At 43.4% G+C, this 25,688-nt stretch overlaps 1 protein-coding gene across 2 annotated transcripts in view; it reads right to left on the bottom strand.

The window, feature by feature from the left end:
- The window catches only part of MYO3A (myosin IIIA), a 100,688-nt gene that overhangs the window by 60,839 nt on the left and 14,161 nt on the right, over window positions 1-25,688 (bottom strand). For both annotated transcript variants that reach the window (XM_081163134.1, XM_081163135.1), the window contains exons 4-8: window positions 21,432-21,536; window positions 20,528-20,627; window positions 5,275-5,351; window positions 2,771-2,916; window positions 1,220-1,285 (exon numbers count right to left, since the gene is read on the bottom strand). In XM_081163134.1, coding sequence (XP_081019260.1) covers window positions 1,220-1,285; window positions 2,771-2,916; window positions 5,275-5,351; window positions 20,528-20,627; window positions 21,432-21,536 — 494 coding nt within the window. The remainder of the gene's footprint in view (window positions 1-1,219; window positions 1,286-2,770; window positions 2,917-5,274; window positions 5,352-20,527; window positions 20,628-21,431; window positions 21,537-25,688) is intronic.

The raw sequence follows: 25,688 nt of genomic DNA, 5'->3' as shown, positions 1-25,688 counted from the left end.
AAGGAAACAAAATTTTGGGCAAGCGCAGGCACCCCTGAGTCTCTTGCCATTCAGAAATTGGAGTGCGCACAACAATATTGCTCTCCTTTTGTACAATGCTCAGAGAGCAATATTCATAAGTTCAATGGGCAAACAAACATACTTTTTTTAAAAAAAAAGGAGGAATATGTTACTGGAATAACATGATTTACCTAGTACCTGTCTCCTCATGCCCTTTTTTGGCAGTTTCTAGGTGTAAGCTTTGTATTCTCTCTGTCACATCCACAACAGAAGTTTGCTAAGGGTGCTGACCTCACAGAGCTACAGTTGCCAGCTCTCTTAACAAACTATAATTTCCAGGATTCACCATGATGGTTAGGAGTGCTTTAAGGTGGACGTGACCCCAAAAAAGGTGGTGTAACCCACCAATTCCCTGGGGATTAGTCTCTAGCCAAGTAGGACCAGTGGCCCGTCCCGCTCAGTATCGTCCACAATGATTTGCAGTAGCTCTCCAGGATTTCAAACCAGGGATTTCCCCAGCCCTTCCTAGAGATGGGATAGAGTCTGGGAACTTTGGGATGCAAAGCATGTGTTCTACCACAGAGCTACAGCCCCATCTCAGATCTTTGCCTCTACCGATGGTGAAGCCACTGTTATGGCTCTAAAGAGCATTATGTACTCCCAGATATAGTAAAAACAAGAGCATGGTCTGAGGGCCCAAGATGGAGCCACCTTGCTAATGTAAATCAGGTCTATGTCTGCCTCGGCAAGAGACCACCTATGAAGCCCATTATGGAACCTCTGTGATGTCTTCAGTTTCATGATGGACGAAAGGTGGGATATAAACGTCCTAAATAAAAATAATAAAGAATGAAACCTATGCTACAAAGACATTGCTTTAAAATTCATAGTTTCTGTATATTGGAAATTGCTCTGCATTTTCTGAATAGTAGATCCTGTGTAAAAATTACTATGGTTTGCCTAAGCATTAATGGCGCAGCAGCAATAAAATTGCTAGTCCATTTGCAAAGCTAAGCAGGGTCCTACCTGGTTTCAAATTGGATGGGGAACTGTATTGCAGGGGATTGAATTAGATGACCCTCATGGATCCTTCCAACTCTATGGCTATCTGAATATTTTGGATGCTATCTGAATACTGTAAATGTCGCTAGATTGTTTTTAACTGCATGGTGCTCCTTTATGCATTGATTTATTTTTAAATGGCTCCATTGTCACTCACTTGCTGATAAAGTCATTGAATTCAGATGACCATATCTCTGGCTGCCGCAATGTAGGAGGCGGATTTCTGTGGAAGATGACATTAAAATAGGTTTACATGTAGAATTACAATAAGCTCGAATAAATTTTCAACCAAATAGAGTGAGAGACGTCAAGCTGAGTAATGGATTTCTGGAAGAGTCATTAAAAAATACACAGATTTCCTCTAGCTTAAAAGGAGCATTGTTTAGAAAAGTATAGTGCACCACTGATTGTCTTAATGTTATAAGTCTTTGGAAAAGGGGGATTTAAAATCTCTATCAAATAAATCAAGAACTGCAGTCATTTTCTAGCATTCAAACAAAATGATACAACTAATGACCTATTCATCATTATTTATGTGTCGTGGCAAGTCCCCTGCAGTCCTAAAGGCTTTACAATTCTTTGGTTTGCTAACACTGTCATGAAATTCAGTTGGATTAAATATCCTCTTGGAGTTCACTCCAGCCAATGACAAGAGGCTGAAATGGTTGAACAAGTTAATTTTGTTAAGGAAATGGGTCTGTTAAGTGTCTCCTTTGTTATGTAAGCCAGGGCCAGAGTGTTGCCACAGAAACTAAATGGTTGGAGACAATTCTGGAAGGTGAACAAAAGAGTCCGTGTGTTTTCTATCATCCTCCCCTGGCTGGAGTGATGCTATCATAGTGTCTATATGTGTTTGAGAGAGAACAACAGACTGGCAGTCATGGAACTGGGTCTGAAAGAGACACAGAGAGGCTGATCTGCTCTCTGTGAGAATCCAGTGTTATAGTACAGGGTGGGGTGGGAGGCACAGAGAAGCTTAATGGGGAAGTGGGATCTGTTGGAGAGTTGATGCTGTGAATCTTCGATCTTATGCTCAGCCTGACTATATGTGTAAATAAAATCACAAAAATGTCGTAAGACTCCGGTGACATTCATTCCTAGGAAACCAACTCAGGGTACATACAGGGACTCTGTGAAACCTCTCATTAATGGGGGTACACATAAAAAAAATATATTGTCAGGATTACTTCTAATTCCATTAGGATCATATTCCACCTATTGGTCAATTGCATGACCCATGAAGAATTCTTTAACATCTAAGAAACAGGTACATATCTGGCATCACCACATGGGCCTGCCTTTGCTGGGCCAGATGTACATGGACTTCAACTCCCATCATTCCTGACTAGTAGCCATGTTGGTCCTACCACATTGGCTGCTGCGAGTTTAAATGGTTAAAATGGCACCCAGCACTATATTTATGCATATATCTACTTGCTGCCAAAGTAAGTATTTATTCATGCCTTCCCAAAACAGGTTAAATTCTAGAGTCTAACATCTCTTGGCTAGAAAGTTCCATGCAGGACCCACTGAGCTCAGTTTTCCCCCTCCAATTAAAATTGAGGGAAGAAGTAGACAACGCTACCATAGAGACTGCCATTGTGTGGATGAAATCACTGAATACATTTTACAGAACTGTTATTCCTCCCCCCACCCCATTGTGGTCAGGTAGCCTGCCCAATGAAATATACGTGCAATAAGACGGTACCTTGGTATTTTGAACAGAGCTCTCATAGGATGCAAATCAGCCAGTGGTGGATCTCCATCGCCTAACTCTATAGCAGTGATCCCAAGTGACCAGGCGTCACATCTGGCATCATAGGAACTATCCAGCTGCTGCTCACATGCAATTACCTGTTAAGATATAAAATTAAATAACAGCTTCTGAACTGGAGGTGCTGCCAGACAGGAATTTCACAACCATCTTGCTTGCATCTGAAACACGTTCCTAAGCCTTTTCAGCAGAGCTATGAGAACAGGCCATAATTACAGGCTTTTTGCCCTATGATGTGGACATATTCTAAGGAGGCAAGTATTTAAGCTGCTTTTTGGCCTTCCACACTGCCTGCCAGAGAATGACAGTTGTGAGACCAAAGCACCTCAAACCGTGACTCTTGTATGGCAATAATACGCAGAGGGTGGAGGGAAGTGCTCATCCATGTTTCCGCAGCTGTCGCCGTGGCAACAAAATGTCTGCCTCAGCAACTAGCTTAGCCTCCCCTTTGAAAAGGGAATTGAATATTACTTCCTTCTAGGATGGATTAGTAAAATCCAGGACCAGGTGAAGTCCTTGATACTGGGTCCAAAAACAACTACTGCCTTGAACTACAGCTGTAGCAAATAACTGAGGAGGTCTTAGCAAGGCACTGACCTCATAAGCTTTGGAGTGGCACAATGGCCTCTTCATCACGTTCGAAGGATGAGGCGCAATCAGGCTTATTCCATAAAAGTTACCTCTGCCTGGGCAGGTTTCTGGGTCCTCGTTCTACACTAGGCCTAAACAACTTCAGATTCTCTAAATGAAATACAGTGGTACCTCGGGTTACATATGCTTCAGGTTACATACGCTTCAGGTTACAAACTCTGCTAACCCAGAAATATTACCTCAGGTTAAGAACTTTGCTTCAGGATGAGAACAGAAATCGTGCTCCAGCGGTGTGGCGGCAGCAGGAGGCCCCATTACCTAAAGTGCTGCTTCAGGTTAAGAACAGTTTCAGGTTAAGTATGGACCTCCGGAACGAATTAAGTACTTAACCTGAGGTACCACTGTACACCAAAGTTCAAAGAAGTTCTGTATTTACCTGCCTGGTACTGCAGAGGGAGTGTGGTGGTCAAGCGCATGGCAGATCATGGGACATGGCTGGGGGAGGAGTGGTTTAGCTTTAAAAGAGTGTTGTGCAGATTTATGGAAGATATCAACAGGCACACCAACTCTAGGGGGAAGTTCAAAGGCACCTCAGCTCCCTCAATATTTGTTGTAAAGGGAGCCAGCCCTTTAATGGGTACATGTGATGTCACATGTGCATGTGATGTGTGCTGGGCCCCCTCAATCTTGGGGGCAACCTAGTACCACTGGCTGCCAATAGCTGCTAGCCCAGAGACTGTTCTTCCTCTACCATCAGAGGAAGTATACCTCTGAATGCTAGTTGCTGGGAATCACAACTAGGGAGAGTGATGTTGTGTTCAGATTCTCCTTGCAGATTTCCCATAGGCATCTGCATAGGCCCTGTGAGAACAAGATGCAGGCCTGCTCTTACAGTCTTTTGTTGGTAGGTCATGTTGTGTTGACGTCCCCAGAGCGGCAGTCCTTTTGTTGACATTCCATTGTGATCCATAAAGGAGCCCAATTTCATGAAATGCCTTATTATTTCAACCCCTCAGTGACCCAAGTACCAGTCGGATAGCAGAAACTAACAAACCTCTGCATTCCCCCCCCCCCCCGCGCCCGAGTTTCAGCCCCAGCAAAGAAAGAGCAAGAGAAATGAACAGCGTGTTGGTTTGTTGTCTCTTTTGACTATACATTTTATCACACATTGTCCTTCTCTGAAATCCCCTGGGATACTGAATATTGGGAGAGGGAAAGAATACATTTGGTTTTCCAGGTCTTATTTAATTTTTCCTCGAGGAAATTTACGCAGAGAAAATGTCATGCATCGAGTGAGCTGAAGAGGCAACTGAACATATTAATAAGGCTGCAGGCACACACCATACATTTAATGTTCATTACTTCCCCCAAAGAAACATGGGAACTGTAGTTTGTTAAGGGTGCTTGGATCTGTAGCTCTGTGAGAGGTCAACCAAAACTTCTAGGTATCTTAGGGTGTGGAATTCATGTGTTTTAAATATGTGGTGTGTATGCAGCCTCAACACTTATTATGTATGAAACCTGACAGGATTATGTAGATTTCTGCGATAAACCTATCAACACCAATTTAAACATGAACGAAGTTAACTTCACTGCCAGGGATTTATTTTACTGGACCCAAATGAATAATGCCAAAACATGAGCTTGGCTGCAGTCTGTTTTAATAGTCTTAACACAGATCAAATACAACCACCCCCACCCCCCAAGATGGAATAGTGTCAGAACAGAGAGAGCTAGAAACTTGGGGTGGGTATAGCAAAGGATTTAGAAAGTGATAGATTAAAAAAAGAGAGAGAAACACATACAGACACAACCCCATAGTAGGAGTTAATAATATTTCATCTAACCTCAGGAGCCATCCAAAAAGGAGTTCCCACAGATGTATTCCGACGGAGACGACTGCTGGTCAGCTGGGCTGATACACCTAAAGGGAACAAGCAGATGGATGCAGTTGACACATCTATGCTTAATGAATTCTATGCAGAGAGTATCACATCTATTGTTCTCATAATTTTGTTCCAACATGGTGTTTCTCATTCAAAAGCTTAGCAGCATTTTTTCAGCTCTCTGCCAACAAGCAAGCAAGAAGGCTGGTAAATATCGCATGCCCTGCTTTCGCCACCCACCCTGAGTTTCATTCACTGCCAACGGCTTGAAAGGGGTTTGAATTTAGTTCTAAATTTGGGTTTTTACAAGCAATCTAACAGCACATTTTTTGAGACCGATGATTACAGTATTTCTGTCTCCTATTCTTAGTGGGGGGAAACCACAACGGGCATTTGAGCAAGTCAAACTCACTCTTTCATTTAAGGCATACTTTTAGAAAAAGAAAAAGAAATACATTAGCGATACTCAGTGTTTTTTTTTTTTCTAAAGAAAAGAATGTTTAGGGGTACTCTCATTTTCCTACTCATATTGAAATACTGTCCCTCAATAAAGCCAAACTTAGATTCACAAAATGTTTAGGGGTATCAGTACCCCTGCGTCCCCTCAGAAAAAAAAGCACTGGCGTTACTCTTTTAAAGCCAGCACCAAGAGTGAAAGAAAAAGCAAACCTCAGCTACATTAATAGTTTGTGCATTCATTTCATTTCATCCTCAGGAAACATCTGAATTGCATGCATCCTTCTGCTAAAAGCACGATTAGTCGTAAAAAATAAAAATAAAAAAGCCAAGATGCATGAAAACTGCACTGAGCAAGGCTGCTCAATGACTCCCAGCACATTTCTGCTAGGATGCAATGACAGGTTGAAACACATCTAAATGTGTACACCATTGAAAATCCGCTCACATGGAACACAAACTGTTGTTAAGACCTACACTCTAACCTGCACAAATGGTTTTAAAACTTTTGACTTTCAGGGGATTTGTGCCCCATTGATTTCTCAAGCAATAACACAAATAAACCTAGTTTAACGGCTTAAAACCAAACAGGAGAGAGACCAATGCGTAAACAAGAGAAATAAAAATAGTAGCCTGCAAGGCTAAAAATATCTCCTTTCTACAAAGGTTTGCTACAATTAACTTACTCATGGCAGTTAAACCTATTTCTTGCTGCAGCCGCCTTCCCAGAAAGGGTCACGAGGGACACAGAAACAGTCAAAGAACCAGCGTGGCTACTGCCACACCTACACACTCCTATTTTTACCATTCTTAAGCTTCAGAGAAAAGTTTTCTAAGAATGTTGGAGCAGTGGCAAAGAAGGCAAGCAAGAGTTATTCAAACATCTCTGCTAGGAGACCAGCTGCTGTTTTTGCTCCTTCTCAAATGTCACCAAACATCAGGCTGCAAAGCAGAGGGAGAGAAGATGTTCCCCAGTCATAGAACCACAGAGTTGGAAGGGATCCTGAGCATCATCTTGAAATGCAGGAAGATGCAGCTGTCCTATACGGGGATCGGACCTGCAAGCTTGGCATTATGAGCACCACACTGTAACCAATTGAGCTATCCAGGCATCACTGTGCAGCCACCATTCCATCAGGCTACCTGAACTGACCCCCTCCCAGCTGGTTGTTATAAGAACTGTCACTTTAAGAAACTGGGGCCACAACTTCTCCCCTCCCCCCACACTTTCTTGGTCATGTCTTTTAGATTGTACATGCCTGAGGACAGGGAATATCATAGTGCTGCTCTGGGAGCTTTTTCAGCTAAAGCATGGGATTCCCTCACCCTTTAAATGTACAGTATTCAGATAAATACACAATGAATGGTGCATAGTGTCATGGAACAGGGAGTGGCACATATGGGGAGTCACTACTAAAAAGTCCCTGCCACACAATCTTGGGAAGTTGGAGACTGTGCTCCATCTGAACTGATATCAGGCCGCAAACACACCATATATTTTAAAAAAGAATCCTGGGAACTGTAGTTTGTTAAGGGTGCTGGGAATTGAAGCTCTGTGAGGATTCTTGGGGGGAAATAATGTGCTTCAGAAGTATGGTGTACCCACAGCTAGTCATTCACATTTTGCAAGGGTATTCAGTGACCACTTCCATGCCCTTACAATGGCATTCCTATTGCAAAGGACACAGGGAAGGCAGATCTGAGAGTTTCTTCCAGCTAGATCGCGCCCTCTCCCCATTGCCCTCCCTATCAGTTGCCCTGCCAGGACGATCTTGATAATATTTCATATATTGCAATCACTTGTTGTGATTCTTAAAATGAATTTCAGTGTAACTTATAAGCTGCTTTGCCAGAATTTCTGCCTCAAAAGGCGGGATATAAAGGATTGTGATAAATAAACATAATTGGGAAAGGGGAAGGTGCCATCTTTTCCTCGCCTGCTATAGATCACGCTCCTGAATTAATTTCATTCACTTAGGCTTGGCAAAGGCAAAGACATGGACAATCATGCCTAAGAAGCAACTGAGTTATTTTTTATTATGCTTCTGTTGTCAAATTTGATTACCATAAATTGCCTTGCAGAGGAAAGGGCAAACATAAATCTAACATTAATTTGCAAGAGATGCTCAGTTGAAATCATGGCCCATTCAATTATTCTAAAGTGCCCCAAAAATATTGACAGCGCACGAGGATCTCTCATATATATATATGCAACACAATGCATGTTTTAAATCTGAATCATGAAAAGTGGCTTTCTGGAAGCTGACTTTTAAATTTATTAGCATTATTCTTAACCTTTTGCTCTTGGCAGCAAGCTGGCATTTCAGTCTGTGTCATCTGCTGAACAATATTTCCTTAAGCGCTTGCCTCTTGCAAAAGGATCGTGATGTTATGCCACACTTGGCTGTACTCTCTTTCAGCACCTTGTCAGCCAGTCAAGAATAAGGCCAGGCTTGCAAGTTTTCTAACAGCAGCTTTTCTGAGGGGAAGGCGGGGAAGAGAGGTCGACATTATTTTTGGAAGAAATCTAAAAATACAGCAGAGAGGCATATGGATCAAAACCACAGTGCAAATCTTTTGCAGATGAAAGGTTTCTCAGAGCTAGACAGTTATGCCAGACTGAGCAACAGAAACTTAATCCAGATAAAACCAAGGAGGTGCTGTGGGTTGTGAGCTTGACTGAGAACAGAGCCATCACTCCTGCAGCTGTATGTTGTTTGGGGAAATGGGTAACACTGATGCCTTGTATTACCACACAGCATCCTTGGACTCTCCTGAAGATACAGGGCAGCTTTCATTACAATTAGATTTTCTAGAGTCATAGAATTGTAGAGTTGGAAGGGAAGCCAAGGGACATCCAGTCCAACCCTCTGCAAGGCAGGAATCTCAACACGTGGTCACCCATCCAATTTGAAACCGTACTGGACCCTGCTTAGCTTTGCAAAGGTGTTAGCGGTTTTATTGCATGAACGATATACGATATACGATATCTTTATTGTCATTGTCCCATACAGAACAATGAAATTGAAAAACTACATAAAACATTCAAAAACCCCTAAAAACTCTGAAACCCCATTTTAAAATACACTATACTATACTATAAAAACCCCTAAAAACTCTGAAACCCCATTTTAAAATACACTATACTATACTATACTATACTATACTATACTATACTATACTATACTATACTATAGAATACACTATACTAAAAAATACACTATACTATAGAGACCCCTTATGCTGCGTTTAGAACCAGAATTGCATTTGCGTAGAAACTCTTTCTCAGGCGGCTAGTCCTGGCCTTTATAACCCTCTACCTTCTTCCAGAAGTCAGAAGCTGAAAGAGATCATTTCCAGGATGCGTACTATCCTGCGCTATCTCTGCCGCTTTCTTATGGCACCTGGCAGCATAGATTTGATCTAAGGCAGGAAGAGTGCACCCAGTTATTCTCTCTGCAGTCTTTACAACCCTGTAAGAGTAAGTTGCTTTTGCTGCACCACTCCCCCAACTGCTCAACTTCCTTCCTATAGGCCGCCTCCCCCTCTCCGGTCGTGATTAAACCAACCACCGTTGTATCACCTGCAAACTTAATGATCTTATTACTGGGGTATTTGGGGGCACAGTCAGCTGTATAGAGTGTATATAAAAGCGGGCAGTCAAGCAATGTGCAACAAGGCCCTCTCTGTGATGGCACCAAAGCTGGGGAACTAGGGGAGCTAACCTTGTTTCACCCTTATTATCTTTGAGATGACAGACTGAGGTGGCTCCCTTCAGGTGGGTTGTGAGGCATTGCTATCCATCTTTACTACTGGATATGTAAAGCACAGTCTTTTAAAAAGTCTAGTCTTTTTATTATTCCAAAGCAAACTTGTCCAGAATTGCCATTCCACATGCGATGGACAAATTATCTGGTGTGGCGCAACAACTACACAATGGTCCCTGATTGGAATCAGTGAGGCAGGCAGTTTTATTTACCGATACATGAGACCATGACTAAAAGTAATCACGAAGCCCTTCTCTGACTCACGCCTAAACATCAGCTAGGGGGCACAGAGAAACGTCTTTTTCTTTTGGAACAATTTCAAGTGAAATTGCTTTAACTAATGGTTACGCCTTGCAGAATGATTCACACAAAGTTTACAGATAGTGAAAGCCAACAGCGTTCTGAGTACAAAAGGATGCCAGCGCATTGCTTCAAGACAACAGAGGCTCTGTCAAACCTTTGGAAAGCTTTCTGAATGTCACTATAGGCAAGAATAACGTGACACTGGATGGAAGATTACAGGAAATCAGAATTATAGAGCAGGGGTGCCCTTGGGAGTCTCCCTAGGCCTGTTCCTCTCCACAGACCAGGCCTCTTGGCAGTCCTGTTCCACACCCTTGGGTGTTTTTGCTTGGCTGGAGTGTGTCCTTGGACTCTGATAATGCCTCTTGCTTGCCGGGATGCAGGGTGGAGATGTGTGATGTGTTTCATTTTTGCATGGCTGCACTGTAGGTAAAGGTAAATGGACCCTGACCATTAGGTCCAGTTGTGGCTGACTCTGGGGTTGCAGCACTCATCTCGCTTTATTGGCTGAGGGAGCCGGCGTACAGCTTCCGGGTCATGTGGCCAGCATGACTAAGCCACTTTTGGCGAACCAGAGCAGCGCACGGAAATGCCGTTTATCTTCCTGCCAGAGTGGTACCTATTTATCTACTTGCACTTTGATGTGCTTTCGAACTGCTAGGCTGGCAGGAGATGGCTGCACTGTAGCCTATTGCATAAAGGAAGAGTCACATCCGTTGCTTTGCCCTCTTTTGCCACTGGGCCCACCAGTCACTGCCACATAGCCCCCATAAGGGAAAGTGACCCTTGACTCAAATAAAGGTTCCCTGCCCCTGTCATGGAGAGCACATTTGCATTAGAACCCCTCTCCTCCAATAACATGCTTGAAAGCAGTTGTTTAAAGAAGTGTAGGCCTGATGGGGGTTCATGGTAGGATTCGGCTGGGACACCTCACTCTGGGTCATGCAGACAGCACAGTCTATACTGGCTCTACTAAACTTTCCTTTTGCTGGGCAGTCAGATTCTTTTGTGCGGGGATGAAAATTGGAAATGTGGGATGAAAATGGAATGTGCATATCTAATAATTGAAGAAGAAGAAACCCGAAGGATTTCCCAAAACCATAATGTGGCATAGAAGGTGTCAGGAATGAGCCAGCTCCAAGTGTAACTTTGCATCCAGCTGCTGAATACAGTCAGGAACAGAGAAGTTTGGAGTCGATGCTGGCTGGGCAGAGCACACAGCTGCCAGGGTCGACTCCCCCTGATCTTGGACAACCGGTTGCCAAAGGAACTACTGAGAGCAGGTTGGCACACAGCCAAAGCTCTCAGGAAGCTCAAAAAGGCGCAAACAGCCACAGAGACAGTTTTTTCAGAACAAGGAAGAGGCTGTAGCTGACACAATAAGTCTGAGGCGGCAGCGAATAGTGGGGCTGCTAGACAGGAAGCAAAATAAGAGACGAACGGGTCGGAAGTTCAATATCTTCTGTTGACACCGGTAGGAGTCTTCAGAAGGGTCATCTTGAGTGATAATAATGGCGGCTTGGCTAGAGCTGTCCAGAGCTATCTGTTCATTTTTGCAATAAATCCTCCTTTTTAATTACCTACGCTTACCGTGTTATCAAGCCAGGAACCTAGACTCCTGACAGAAGGGCATCTCAATTTATTTAAGTTCCCCCACTGACACCTTATGCACACCCACACCCCTGTCAAAAACCACAAATCCAATACAGCAAGTGAGGGAACGACCTAGCATCAAGAACGCTTCTGAGATGACCGACACAGTAATCATACAAGTGACTCTGCCCATTTGCTGGGCAGGGTGCACATTGGTATGCATCTGACATACAACTGGCCTGCAGCATGTTGCAGATCCCAGAATTTATACCAAGGGAAGCGTCTGACTTAAAAAACCAATCTGCAGGTCTGCACCAGCACAAGTAGCTGAATACATCTACATTATCTGCACGATGGTTTTCCATGGAGTTGTGTCAGCAATGATCCAGATATACCCAGAGGACAGAGTGAGGCATTGGGACAATAAAACAAATCTGGGTAGGTGAAGCAAGCGACTTATGGCATATGTCACATGAGAAGATGAACAAACCACATGCTCATGAATCATCTGGAGTTGAAAGAATAGTCGCAGTAAGCCTTAGAGGTGATGGTTCAAATAGACAAGGAGTGTAAAAGCAACTCATTGCCCACTGAGCCATGCTTCCAGAGAGGACACCAGCCCACCTGAATGTTTTCCCAGGCCTTGAGCAGAGGAATCCCACCTGGAGGCAGGGGAGAGAGATTCCAAGCCGGAGGAACCACCCAATCCAAAGCTTTGCTGGACTCATGTTCTCCATTATTTTCTTCTTCTGTCAGCCTATTGCTTTTGGAGGGAGGGTGGGATTTCACCTCCCATTGGTCCCAGAGCTGGGATACTTTCCCTCTCTGGGGATGTTAGGCGGAAATGGGAGGGCCTGGAATTTTAGGTGTGTTTAAGCACTGACATTGTCCTTTTACTAGCAACCATTGTCCTCTGTCCTTCCTTACATCTGGGTCCCCAAGAGGTGGGAGAGACGAAAGAAGATGGGCATGTTGGGTTGAGCTCCACCTTTATATGAGTCTCCAGCTTTATATGAATTTGTCAGTAACCCACAGGGTTTGCCTAAGACATTTTGCTACCTGAGATGTTCCCTTGCCTGTTCTATATACTGAAGTCAACTGGTCTGGTAACTGAATCTTATTTCAGCACTGGTGACAAGGACAGCGTCTTCCACCATACCTGACAGCAGCAGGCTAGCTTAGAGGGACAGCTTAGCCCACAAAGGACACCCACTGCTGCTGCTGCCCACCCACATCCAGCATCTGCTGCCTGAGGCTGCCGCCTCATTCTGCCTAATGGTAGGACCAGGTAGGACCTGACTCTTATACACAGCTTTGCTGCCCTAACATCTAGATTGGCTCCAGGTTCCACAAGCAGCTTAGAGAAATTGTTTCAGTTCAGCATTCCCCTGGTACTTGTGACACGCCAATGTCAAATATTCTAAATAAAAAGCCAATTATCTTCCCTCAGCTTCTCAGAGATGATTCATAGTGGAGTCTGAGCCTCTGGTTTAGTCACGCTGCTTGATGCTCCAAGCAAAGCTGTCCATTTCTGTTCTTTTGATTTGGTTCATTCTTTAATTCATACCCTCAACTTTACCTCATTGGATTACTGTAATTGTTTCCTGTTTGGTTTACCTGGGTCTTATCTCGACCCTTTCATTTCAGTGACAACTCAACTGAGTAACAGGCAAACCACGGTTTGGCCACCACCGTGATGGTGCCTCAAGCTCATATTTTCTCCTCTTCCCATGGCACGTTCAAGTTTCCTTCTGCACTACCTGGCTTGGATGGACAACTGTTTTGTTTAATTATTTATTTGGAGCATCTAAATTTTAACATGTATTAGTATTTTAACTTTTGTATGTTTTAAAGCAAGGTTGTATTTTTTCCTTGATTTTACTGTTTCATGTTTTGTAGGAGTTTGTTTGTTTTACTATCAAGTGGTATTTAAATGTAATGAATGAATGAATGAATGAATGAAATATCTTGCTCTTTAGTCAAAAAAGACTCCCTGAGTGACTTACATACAATCAACCAACTAGATGCAACCAGGATTTTATTTTGTTTTTTTAAGAGAAAGATATGAAAGGTCAAGTTAAGCTTGTTGTTAAAGAAAAGAGCAGGGAATATTTCTTCAAAAGCCACATGTGCTACTGGTTCAAACCTACTTTAGCTACAATCTGGCACTAGATGAGAGACAGAGCAAGTATTGCTGGCACCTGATGTTATTAGCATGGCTGTCTCATGAAACTCCTATAAGGTTTATTCAAACGAAGGAATTCTGATGGATTCAACTTCTCATACAGAGGTGAGGAAGTTACACCTGCTGGAATTTCTTTTTCGACTCAACAAAGAGGAGGCTCAGGAGCCTTGCCTTCTGGTGGATTTACCGTATTTTTCGCTCCATAAGATGCACTTTTTCCCTCTTAAAAAGTAAGGGGGGATGTGTGTGCGTCTTATGGAGCGAATGCAGGTGGCAGGCAGGTGGGAAAAGCCCCCAAGAGCCGCACACATACTCCTCAGGGCTCTTGTGGTCTTTTCCCCGAGAAAGGATCAGGGAGCACGGCTCTTGGGGGAGCCTCTCCCGGGCAGGGGGATGAAGGCAAGGGGAAGCTGCGCGCGGCCAAGGAAGAAGCCAGGACAGCCTGCGGGATCACTGCGCTGCCATCTCGCTGGCTGTCCAGGCTTCTTGCTTAGCTGCGCGCAGCCTCCCCTTGCCCAGGAGAGGCTGAGCACAGCTATCCCATAAGAGCATTCAGAATATTTTTTTTCTTGTTTTCCTCTTCCAAAAACTAGGTGCGTCTTATGGTCTGGTGTGTCTTATACAGCGAAAAATACGGTGATCATCCTAGATATTACTACAAGATATAGTACTGCAGTAAATTTGCTTATGTAGTAAATACACTTCTGTTTAAATACAATGACAGGTCATCATGGATGGAAAGCACATTCGCTCACACAGAACGGCACATTGTATTTCACTGATCCTCCCACCATCCACTGTAGCTCCTCACATGCTATCTACACCTGAGGTTTGGGGGACACTCTGCAACAATATGGGATATAACATTTGTAGAATCATTATCTTGAGCATCCCCAGTGTGGGTAACTGCTAATAACTTGTCAAGCCACAGACCTAACAGATTAAATATGAGCTGAAAATATATCAGCACAATGAAAGAATTTTAGGTTATTGTCCCATTCAAAGATCCAGGTGCCTAAATATGTAGAGATAACTTTTGATTTCAATAAAATGTGTTGCAATAAAAAATATTCACCAGTTATTCTGAAAAGTCCTCCAGCAGTTGTTACAATCTCTATAAAACAATTCTTGCATTTCAAATCACCTAAAATTAGCATAAGCATTCAAATTCATTTTTTTGCAGCTGTCAACTTCATATTCCAAGTAGGGTCACCGCAGTTACCTATCTATTTATAGCTCACTGTTTGAAATTAATTAGCAATTAGTTATTTCCATTCTCTACATATGTTAACTCTTTCCTGTAAATTGCAGACCTAAAGTACATTGCACATGACACAACATGAAACTAAATGAAACAACCCAGTCAAATCAAGCTAATTAAAAACCCCTCAAATCTGTGCCCAGAACTGTGTCCAGTTCTGGGCACCACAATTCAAGAAACTGGAACGTGTCCAGAGGAGGGCAACCAAAATGGTCAAAGGCCTGGAAACGATGCCTTATGAGGAACGGCTAAGGGAGCTGGGCATGTTTAGCCTGGAGAAGAGGAGGTTAAGGGGTGATATGATAGCCATGTTCAAATATATAAAAGGATGTCACATAGAGGAGGGAGAAATGTTGTTTTCTGCTGCTCCAGAGAAGCGGACACGGAGCAATGGATCCAAACTACAAGAAAGAAGATTCCACCTAAACATTAGGAAGAACTTCCTGACAGTAAGAGCTGTTCGACAGTGGAATTTGCTGCCAAGGAGTGTGGTGGAGTCTCCTTCTTTGGAGGTCTTTAAGCAGAGGCTTGACAACCATATGTCAGGAGTGCTCTGATGGTGTTTCCTGCTTGGCAGGGGGTTGGACTCGATGGCCCTTGTGGTCTGTTCCAACTCTATGATTCTATGATTCTATGATTCTATGATTCTAATTACCATATTTTCCCCCTCTATAACACGCAGATTTTTTCTCCTAAAAAGTAAGGGGAAATGTCTGTGCGTGTTACTGAGCGAATGTGTGGTCCCTGGAGCCGACAGGCGCGAGTGAAGGCAAAAATCAGGCAAATATCAATCGTCCAGAGAAGGGAAGCCTTGAAAAGAGGAAGCTGCTGCTTTCCTGCATTCTGCCTCAGGGTCTTACTGCCCACCCGCTTCTGTTTGTTACTGTGTTTGCTCAAACGGAACAAAGAGCAGAGAAAACCCCTCCCCTCCAGGCAAGCAGAGGGGAAAGCAGAGCGTCCTTCCTTCTAATTCCTCTCGTGCTCCGGTGCTGCAACATGCAGGTGGGGGAGAGAGAGAGAGCTGGCTGGCTTGGGTGGGTGCGTGGGGGGAACTTTTGCCTTCCTTTCCTCCCTCCGGTAGAATCCCTCTCCTGCATTCTTAGCCAGCCGCTTCTCCGCACACCCCTCTCGGTGCTCCTTGTCCCTTCTATGTTTTTCCTTCCCTCCCCACTTAAAACGTGGTTACAAAGCACGGATCCACATGGATCCTCAGGATCTTTGCATAGGGTCACCCCAAATTCACCATCAGATCACATAGCATGTCCATGGCTACAGCCTGCACCAAAAAAATCACGCACCCACTGTTGCCTGGGGCTGCAATGGTGCAAAAACGTGGTTACAAAGCACAGATCCACATGGATTCTCAGGATCTTTGCATTGGGCTACCCCAAACTCACCGTCAAATCACATGTCTGTGGCCACAGCATGAAGCACAAAAATGATACATCCACTGTTTCATTCAGAATTTTTTTTTCTTGTTTTCCTCCTCTAAAAACTATGTGCGTGTTATGGTCAGGTGCGTGTTATCGAGCGAAAAATACGGTATTTGTGACTAGTGCTGTTTACATGCCACACCTTAAATAACACCAAAGTAAACTACGTCATAGTAAATTAATTAACAAGGTTTAAATGTATGAACACAATGTGAGGTCAAATTATACAAAGCTTGCCTCAGTTTGTGAGGTGGGGAAGTGGGCATCACATCATGTAAACCCCATAACACACATGTGATGTCATGAGTTATCCCACAGGGATGTGTCTGGGAATGCTTCAGGGTGGAGCGTGAGTGCATATCCTGACTGGGCCATGACAGAGAAGCATGAGGATGACTGAAAGACTACAGCAGGCTCCAAAATATAGGACTCACTCAGTGCTTTTTTTCTAAAAAAATGTTTATGGGTACTCTCATTTTGACTCAAGAAAACCACCATTTTATAGTTCAAATCGGGGAAAATAAATACAAAAGTACAAAGTACAAAAGCACAAAGAACATGCATTACCTCATGATGATGAAAAATAGTAATTTTCCTACACATATTGAAATACTGCCCCTCAATGAGGCCAAACTTTCATCAGTAAAACACCACACATCCATATTCCACACTGTTTTACACATTAAATGCTCGCTTCCGTCTGAGACTCGGGAAACAGCAGGAAAGGAAAGGAAGCTGCCATCAGAGGTGGTAACAACAAAACTGACCAATCACCGTGCTAGATTCCAACTCCTACTTCACACATTAAACGCTCGCTTCTGTCTGAGACTCAGGAAACACCGTGACAGGAAATGAGGCTGCCATCGGGGGTAGCAACAGAACTGATGATTCACCATGCTAGAGAAGAAACTAAAAAATTAAAAATTTTTAGTTTCTTCTCACGTTAGAATCACAAAATGTTTAGGTGCATGCATACCGCTGCGTGTCCCCAGAAAAAAAGTACTGGACTCGCACATTACAGAAAATGTGTGCCTGAGAGCCTGCAGCAAAAGTGGGGCATGCAGCGTAAGTGGGAATAAGTAAAGTGGCTGAAATCTGGATCTTTACTACTGTGGCGCCATTGTCTGTAATGGCTGTACTAATCCAACAGTGTCTGGAATGACTGCTGGGTGCTGGGGGGCGAAATAACATGACAGCCAAGAAAGAAATGTACAAAAGGTGCAGGCTGTTCACAAAGGCTAGCATCACTGCTGTGCAAAATAAATTGGCTTAGCAGAACAGGAAAATATTATGTCCCACAATTCAGAAGTTCACAAGCCACAAAGGGAAGAAAAAGCCAGTTCCGTTATCAAAGGTCCATTAACCTGCCTATTATTGACAGCAGCTGTCATATGTGATGTCAAGCTGGCAGAGTACAACAACTAGTTGCAACAACAGAAAAAGAACCAGCAAAAGTCCAATGGAAAAACAGCTGAACTTTGACCTGGGAGATCCGAGATAAAATCCCAAACTAGCCACAGATATACTGGGAGGCTGGTTCTTAAAGGCACAACCAGTGAAAGGGAAGCACATTTTGAGTTTGACAGATTTAAACAGAATTAAGGCTGTTCTTAGATCTTGTCCACTGAAATGCACTGAGATTTATAAGCATTTAACTCTGCTCATATTTATTTAATTGAAATATATTCCCTAATGATCTTATATCAGCTCAAACCACCAAACGACAAAAGAATTACAGTAACGTGAAACAAGTAAAACCACAACCAATCATGTCAATCATGGACAACAAGGTCAGAAAAATACATTTTCTTTTTAAAACATCTGTATAGGTAAGAATGTCTCTTTCCTTTTAACAGCTACTACAGGTGTTGAGCTCTGTCAGGGCTCCTGAGGGAGATGTTTCCAAGTACAAATCATGTAGAATTAACCTTGGATATATTCTAAGGCAGGGATAGCCACCGTGATGCCCTTAAAATGTTATTGGAATATCCATCATACCCAACTCCCATTATTCCTGAATGATGGTCAAGCTGGCTAGGGCTGACTGGGAGCCAGAGCACACCTGGAGGGCACCACATTGGCTATCCCTGTCCTAAGGTAAGTCCCTCTCATTTAACATTAATTCCCTAACTGTAAAATATCCATATTCATCCCAACTGGTAGGACCGGTGAGATAGTGTCTCTCCATGTTTTGCAATAGCCAAGCAGACAAACGTAGGCTCCCTCGGCCTGTAAAGCGACATGAGCGCCGCAACCCTAGAGTTGTTTGCGACTGGACTTAATTGTCAGGGGTCCCTTTACCTTAACCTATGGGTAAGTATTTATTGAAAATCTCCATGGGTTTGGCTAGAATACTGAAGTTAATGGAAAAGTAGCTCTAGATGCAGTTACTAGACTAAGATTCTAAAGAACAAAACTCATTCCAAACACTACTTGAAATAAGAATCTGGTTTTAATTTAAGATAAGCCAATATCCACGCCAAAAGCAAGATTTTAAGACTTCAAACTTCTTACTCCTGGAAATTTATCTCAAAAATTTACAGCCTTCTATTCATGGTCAACATGGGTGCTTCTGACCAATCAGCTTTAGTCATTTTACAGTTGAATGAGGTGTTCCCTTTCTGTTGTGAATGGGACACTATCACACAGGGCTTGACCTAATTAGTACTGAGCGATATGGCCAACCTCATTAACATCAAGGCTGCATGAGTAGGCACAGTATCTTGAGAGGCAAGAGAATATTTTTCCAAACCTTACAGCAATCAGGACTTCCCAGCACACCCATGATTAGTGTTTTTAATAATCATATTTAGCATTTCTACAGCACTTTTGAATGTTCAGAGTGATCACATATTAGATAGAAACACACACACACAACTTGTTATCCTTATAATAACTATGAAAGATAAGTTAGTAATAAAGGTAAAGGGACCCCTGACCATTAGGTCCAGTCGTGGCCGACTCTGGGGTTGTGGCGCTCATCTCACTTTATTGGCCGAGGGAGCCGGCGTACAGCTTCCGGGTTATGTGGCCAGCATGACTAAGCCGCTTCTGGTGAACCAGAGCAGCGCACGGAAACGCCGTTTACCTTCCCGCCGGAGCAGTACCTATTTATCTACTTGCACTTTGATGTGCTTTCAAACTGCTAGGTTGGCAGGAGCTGGGACAATGGGAGCTCACCCCATCACGGGGATTCAAACCACTGACCTTCTGATTGGCAAGTCCTAGGCTCTGTGGTTTAATCCACAGCGCCACCCAAGTTAGTAATATTACTCCCATTTTACAGATCTTGAGCTGAGAGTGGCTTCCCTAAGGCTAAAACATGCATTCACATCAGAGGCGAGGTTTGAACTGAGGCCTTCCTGATCTGACATATTGGCCACAATCCTGTGCCCAGTTTCCTGGAGGTAAGCCCCACTGAAGTCAATGGGGCTAACTTCTGAATAGACATGTATAGGATTGTGCCACTGATCCCTTAGCCACAAGACTCTCATACATTTAGCCTTATGTCAGTGTATATACATCATGAGCCTACATTATTTATTTCAAATATTTATATCCAAGTTTAAAAGGTTAAGTAAAACTCCAAAGGGGTGAGTAATAAAAATCAGCCTGCACACAAAAAGTAACTTTATAAACAACCAAGATCAACTCTCAGAACAGGAGACGAGTCATATAATTGCAGCACTGGCAATAACACCACCAGATAAAAAAGGGGATGCAACAGTCTATGCAAAATTCTGTCACCTCACCACATGGAGTTAATCTGCATGACAGGAACCTCCAAAACACAATTCAACTATAATGTCTGATGGGAGGGGCGTGGGACCAATGGCTCGTGTCATGGATGGGTGGAAATGACTTGGCAATAACTTATAGAATCCCACTTTTTAGCGGAGACACCAGTCACCCCTGGGTAAAGCCAAAGTTGTGCATGTACACCAACTGGAAATATACTTTGCTCTTTCTTTTTGAAATCCAGGATACTGCATCATGAACTACTTTTAGGCAGATCCCAAAGTGAAAATCAGTGCAGTATTTGGTCAGAACAGGTGTAACTTTCTTCTACCTGAGGAGAAGGCAGGGCATGAGTATATTGAAGCCCAAGGCTCATTCCACCTCACACTGGGTCATGTTTGTCTAGACCCTAAGTTGGCTGCTTTTGACAGACAAGTGCAACGTGACATCTCAAGGGCATAAGGACATTGCAACTTACCAAAATCCACAAGTTTAACACCTCCTTCAGTGGTTAGAAGGATGTTATTTCCCTTGATATCACGATGGATAGTTTTGTTTTCATGCAAATGCTGAAGCCCCTGAAAAGAGAGTTTGTGGTTTTTAAATGAATTTATCTTCAATAAAGAAAATACGAAATTGTCAAAATATTTGTAAACTTAGTAAGTATTCCATTTAATGCATTTTTAATTCAGGGATATACCGATAGTACAAATCCACCATAGTTCACATGGTGAACCATTACAGTTTAAATTATCTCTCATGGTAAACATCTGCATGGGGGGGAAATCCTTAATGAATAAAACTCATACATTTCTCAAGCCAATAAATCTTACAAACTTACAGTGTTGTCCTGAGATTTGCTGTGTCTGTAGTTAGGAAGATGGGGGTGAAGGAAATGCTATACCAGCAATATGTAACAAAATTCAGTGTTTGTATGTAACCCTAAACCATGGTTTAGTGCTACGTGTAAAAGCCTTGGACTCATGCACTCCCTTCCCCTTCTTTCATGCAGCCATGAGATAGACTTGGCAGCTCTTACTTGCAACTTTACAACTCTGAGCAGTTTCTAAACAAGTCAACTTCAAGCCATGGTTTACGAAACAGGCTTATTTAACCATGTAGAGTTTCTATTAAACCATGATCTCCATTTCATATATAACAGCATGCAAGGCTGCTAGAACCTGTTAGGCAGTGCTACCCACCGGACTGGTAGTAAGGAAGAAGGAAAGCAGGTGAGGACTAGGTAAGGACTGGCTGAGGGCAGACTGAGGTTGGTGGGGCCGTGTCCCATTTCCTTTCCAGTGCTTAACTCTGTACCAAAATTAATTCTCCACCAAAATCAAGAGCCAATATTTGAACTGTTAATGCATTTCCTTACTTACCATCAGGGCTTCATGTAAAATGAAAGCAATAATAACTTCACTCATTCTTTCTCCTCGCTTCAGAAATCCTTTTACAAGGTCAGTCACAGATCCTCCATTACACAGCTATTTGGTGGAGAAGAGAAGAGAAGAGAAGAGAAGAGAAGAGAAGAGAAGAGAAGAGAAGAGAAGAGAAGAGAAGAGAAGAGAAAGTAATGATTACATTTTTTCTTTTGCTTTTTATTAGGCTTGTTAACAAGGTTACTATTCATTCATTTAAAAGTACAGTGGTACCTTGGGTTACATATGCTTCAGGTTACATACGCTTCAGGTTACAGACTCCGCTAACCCAGAAATAGTACCTCAGGTTAAGAACTTTGCTTCAGGATGAGAACAGAAATCGTGCTGCAGCGGCACTGCAGCAGTGGGAGGCCCCATTAGCTAAAGTGGTGCTTCAGGTTAAGAACAGTTTCAGGTTAAGAACGGACCTCCGGAACAAATTAAGTACTTAACCTGAGGTACCACTGTATATTTATAGTCTAACTTTCTCCCATGGATTAGGGATGGATCAAAAAGTAAACCATGTAGGACTGAAAGCTCTCCCTCAAAATAGGTCGCCTTAAGACCATAGGGAGCTTTCTTATTTATTCCCAGCTAAGATAATTGGTCTGTCTACCTAAGCATCTACTCTACACAATAGGCAGACGTCTGCTCTCATGAGTACACTTCAGCCTCATAGGAGCTACTTGGTGTTTTACTACAACCTCAAAATCAACCAGCTGGAGCAAGGTGCAAGACACATCACCATAATATTACTACCACATTTATATCCCACCTTTCCTTCAATGAGCTCAAGGAGGCCTGCCTACATGGTTCTCCCTACTATCCATTTTATCATCACAACAACTCTGCAACCTAGATTCAGCTGAGAGACAACAACTGGCTCAAGGACACCAAGTGAATGGCACACAGCTGTTGAACCCTGGTTTCCCAGGTCCTAGTCCAACACTCTAACCACTACACTGGCTCTCTTCAGGACATTAAAGAACCTAGCGCTTAAGAGCAACTGCTGAGTTACACCTAGATTCTCATGTGACAGTCTGTTTTAAGGACAGCTGAATGCTTCATTAATTGTCCATGTTTATCTTGTCATACAATCAATGGTGAATCCAATAAACAAACTGAAACTCAGTGGAAGTTTTGCAGTCCTGTGGGAATCTGTGGCATATCGACTGCCCATTTGTCAAAATAATATGCTGAGGTTAGCTCTGTGCTCTTCAGTGAGACTCTGTTGGGCGTGAGCCATCCAAGGACAGGGTTTCTCATCAGTTTAAATATTCGCAGAAGGCCTGGCCCTTTCATGAGCAACAATGAACACTCAATTCAGGTGAGGGATCAGAAGTGGTGCGTTACTAGTACAAGCACACATGCAATCTCCCATCCACACAATTGCTCCTCGCTGATGGGTCTCTTTCTCTTCTGATTGAAGACACATACCCTTCAAACACATACCCTTAACATGACACAGTCCAAATTTGGGACGCCATCTTCTGGGTCTGCATTCCCACACGAATCACATGACCCATGCGAGATCCCAAACCCTGGAAAAATGTTGGTGTTTTTCAGGCATGGTACCCCAAAATGTGTGTTTTGGGTCACCACGTGAGATTGTGGACCTGAAGAAACTGTGTTTTGGTATGCCACCCGAGATCATGAACCCAAAAAATCTGCAAACGTGACATGAAGGCTGGCAGCATCATCAACCCTGCCATGTGAGAATCCCTTGCAGGCAACCTCAGTACCTGGAGACAGGCAGTCAAGTTGTGTATCCATAGCTGTGATCAGAGGAGAAATGACCACTGGGAGGAGCGCAGAGAGAAGAAATGCCATGGTGCATCTGCAGGAGCATAACTGGACACCTTCATCTGCCCCAGCTGCAACAAAACATGTCTCTCCCTCATTGATCTCTACAGCCACAGCAGGCACTGTGAACATCCAACAGCTTGACCACCTCCAAAGGCTCAGTCCTCCATTGTCTCCCGAGACAGATGGATGCCAGCCATCTTGGGTTTACTTAGGAACCTAGGAAGCAGCCTTACACCAAGGCAGAATGTTGGCCCATCTAGTTCAATACTGCCTTCACTGACTGGCAGTGGCTCTCCAGGCTTTTAGGCAAGCGTCTCTCCCAGGCCTGCCTGGAGATTGAAGCTGGCACCTTCCGCATGCCAAGCAAGTGCTCTACCGCTGAGCTGTGCCCCCACCTTTTTAACACTGAGCATAAATTAAAGGTCGGCACGCCAAGAAACTTGTCAACCATACAAAATAAACACGCCTTTCACATAACTCCCTTTCTTAGTATCTGATACTTTTTAAATTATTATTTGATCTTCCTATAAACTGGCACTTTGGGAGGTGCATAAAATGAAGACGTTGAAAAGCAGTTGTCAGGCGAAGTTAAAATCACTGTGATCCTCAAAGGAAGAAGCCGAAGCACTCTTCAGCACACGCAGGAACAGATGTATGCAAAGATGGGTTTTTTGCATAGCATCCAGCACATTTATTTGTAGTGAAATTCAAAACATAATGGAGAAGGAATATTTGGAAGCATAGTCCTCCATGTCCTTTTTTGAACTGGGCAAGCAGCACTCTGCCTTCCCAGGGTTAAAATAAGCCTTGTTCTATTTTCTCCACAGCCCAGGGAAAACCTCATGGGCAAAGTGTCCCTTCCAATTTATTTTTTCTGTTCCTATGTCTATTTTTACTAATTGTGTCAAGACACCATGACTGTCTTTGTAGGCACAGATCAAAGGTTAGGTCTTTACAAACACACAACACAACACACAGTCAACTGTCTAAATTGGTGCAGCTGAAAATACAGCAGTTTAGCAACAATAGCCATGAAAATATGATTGGGGAGCAGAAGGAAATGGAAACAACAGAATTCACCCCCATTTGCCTAAAATATTCTGCTATGCTTATGAATCACCTTTGAATTGCATTTGGGGAGGGCAGTGGGGAAGAGCACAATGGAACTCTCACTCTGAGCCAGCAGACTTCTATATAACTACGAACATGTGTCACAATGCTAATCTGACGCTCACTGAACCAGATGTTAACACAACCACCTGCAATGGTTTTTAAATCACATATTCCCAGTAACAGTTAGCAGCAGAGAAGGGTGTGGTCGCTCCCAGTACCAGGCTCAGGGCCACTGCCACTTAGTGGAAGGGAGAGGTTGGCACTGGGTGGACGCATTGGCAGGAGCACAAGGGAAGCCATAGTCATATTCTCCTGATATGTGGAGGAACAGGGAACAGGTCTGGGTCCACTGACCCAAGCCCCTGTGTTCAACTGAAGGTCTATGGGCTCACCCACACTTCTTCTTGACCCATGTCTAGAAAGCACATGTCCAAGCAGTTTTCTGTTTGTCCCACCATTTTCCACAAGAAAACCTGATGGATGTTTGCTCCTGTTCAGTGGTAAAGATTGGGTTTTCCTGGGGTGGGGGTGGGGACAGCAGGGCAAGAGGAAGTCTGGAAGGACTGGGGGATGCTGGCCTCCTGTTTTTGTCTGGGTCTAGGCTCTTTTTCACCTTCGGCTAACGTTTGGGTACCTGTTTCTGCTTCTCTTCCATCCTCTGCCACATGTGAACTCCTTAGCACTGGGGCTAATGATTCTTGAATCTACAGGCACAGCAGCTTCCTAATGCCCGCGTTGAGTCATTGGTTACCTGGGGTGAGAAGAGGCCATGTGCTCTGCTAATAGAAATGTGCCGGCTGTGTTACAGATGAATGATGAGTTAAAACTGCAGGATGAGCTGGATGATTTCGATGATGGGGTTGCAATTTAAAATGACACTTGGAAGCACTGGAAGCAAGTGCTCCATTATAAATTTGGTCATTCAAAAAAATCATTTGTTCACTTGCTTCTCAATTAGCCCATCACTGAGCTATGCTAGACAGGCAAAGAAGATGAGACCCATAAAGCAATAATTTTTCTTGATATTGGAGGGACGTGGGAAGAGGAACAAGTACTGAGCATCAGACATAAGAACACCGGAAACTGCCTTATGCCAAATCAGACTATTCACCCATCTAGCTTATATTGTCCATGCTGAGAGTTGCTCTTAAGGATTTCAGCAGAAGCCTCTCCTAGCCATTTCTACAGATGTTGCAGATAGAACCTGTGACCTTCTGTGTGCAAAGCAGATGGCTGAAAACTGACAGCCACTTACCAATTTCTCACACTAGAAGCGGTGGGGATGTTCTCCCAAGCTTG

Source organism: Podarcis bocagei (assembly GCF_964188305.1).
Source record: "Podarcis bocagei genome assembly, chromosome: 12".
Classification (NCBI taxonomy): Eukaryota; Metazoa; Chordata; class Lepidosauria; order Squamata; family Lacertidae; genus Podarcis; species Podarcis bocagei.
This window is presented reverse-complemented; position numbering and strand designations above follow the sequence as displayed.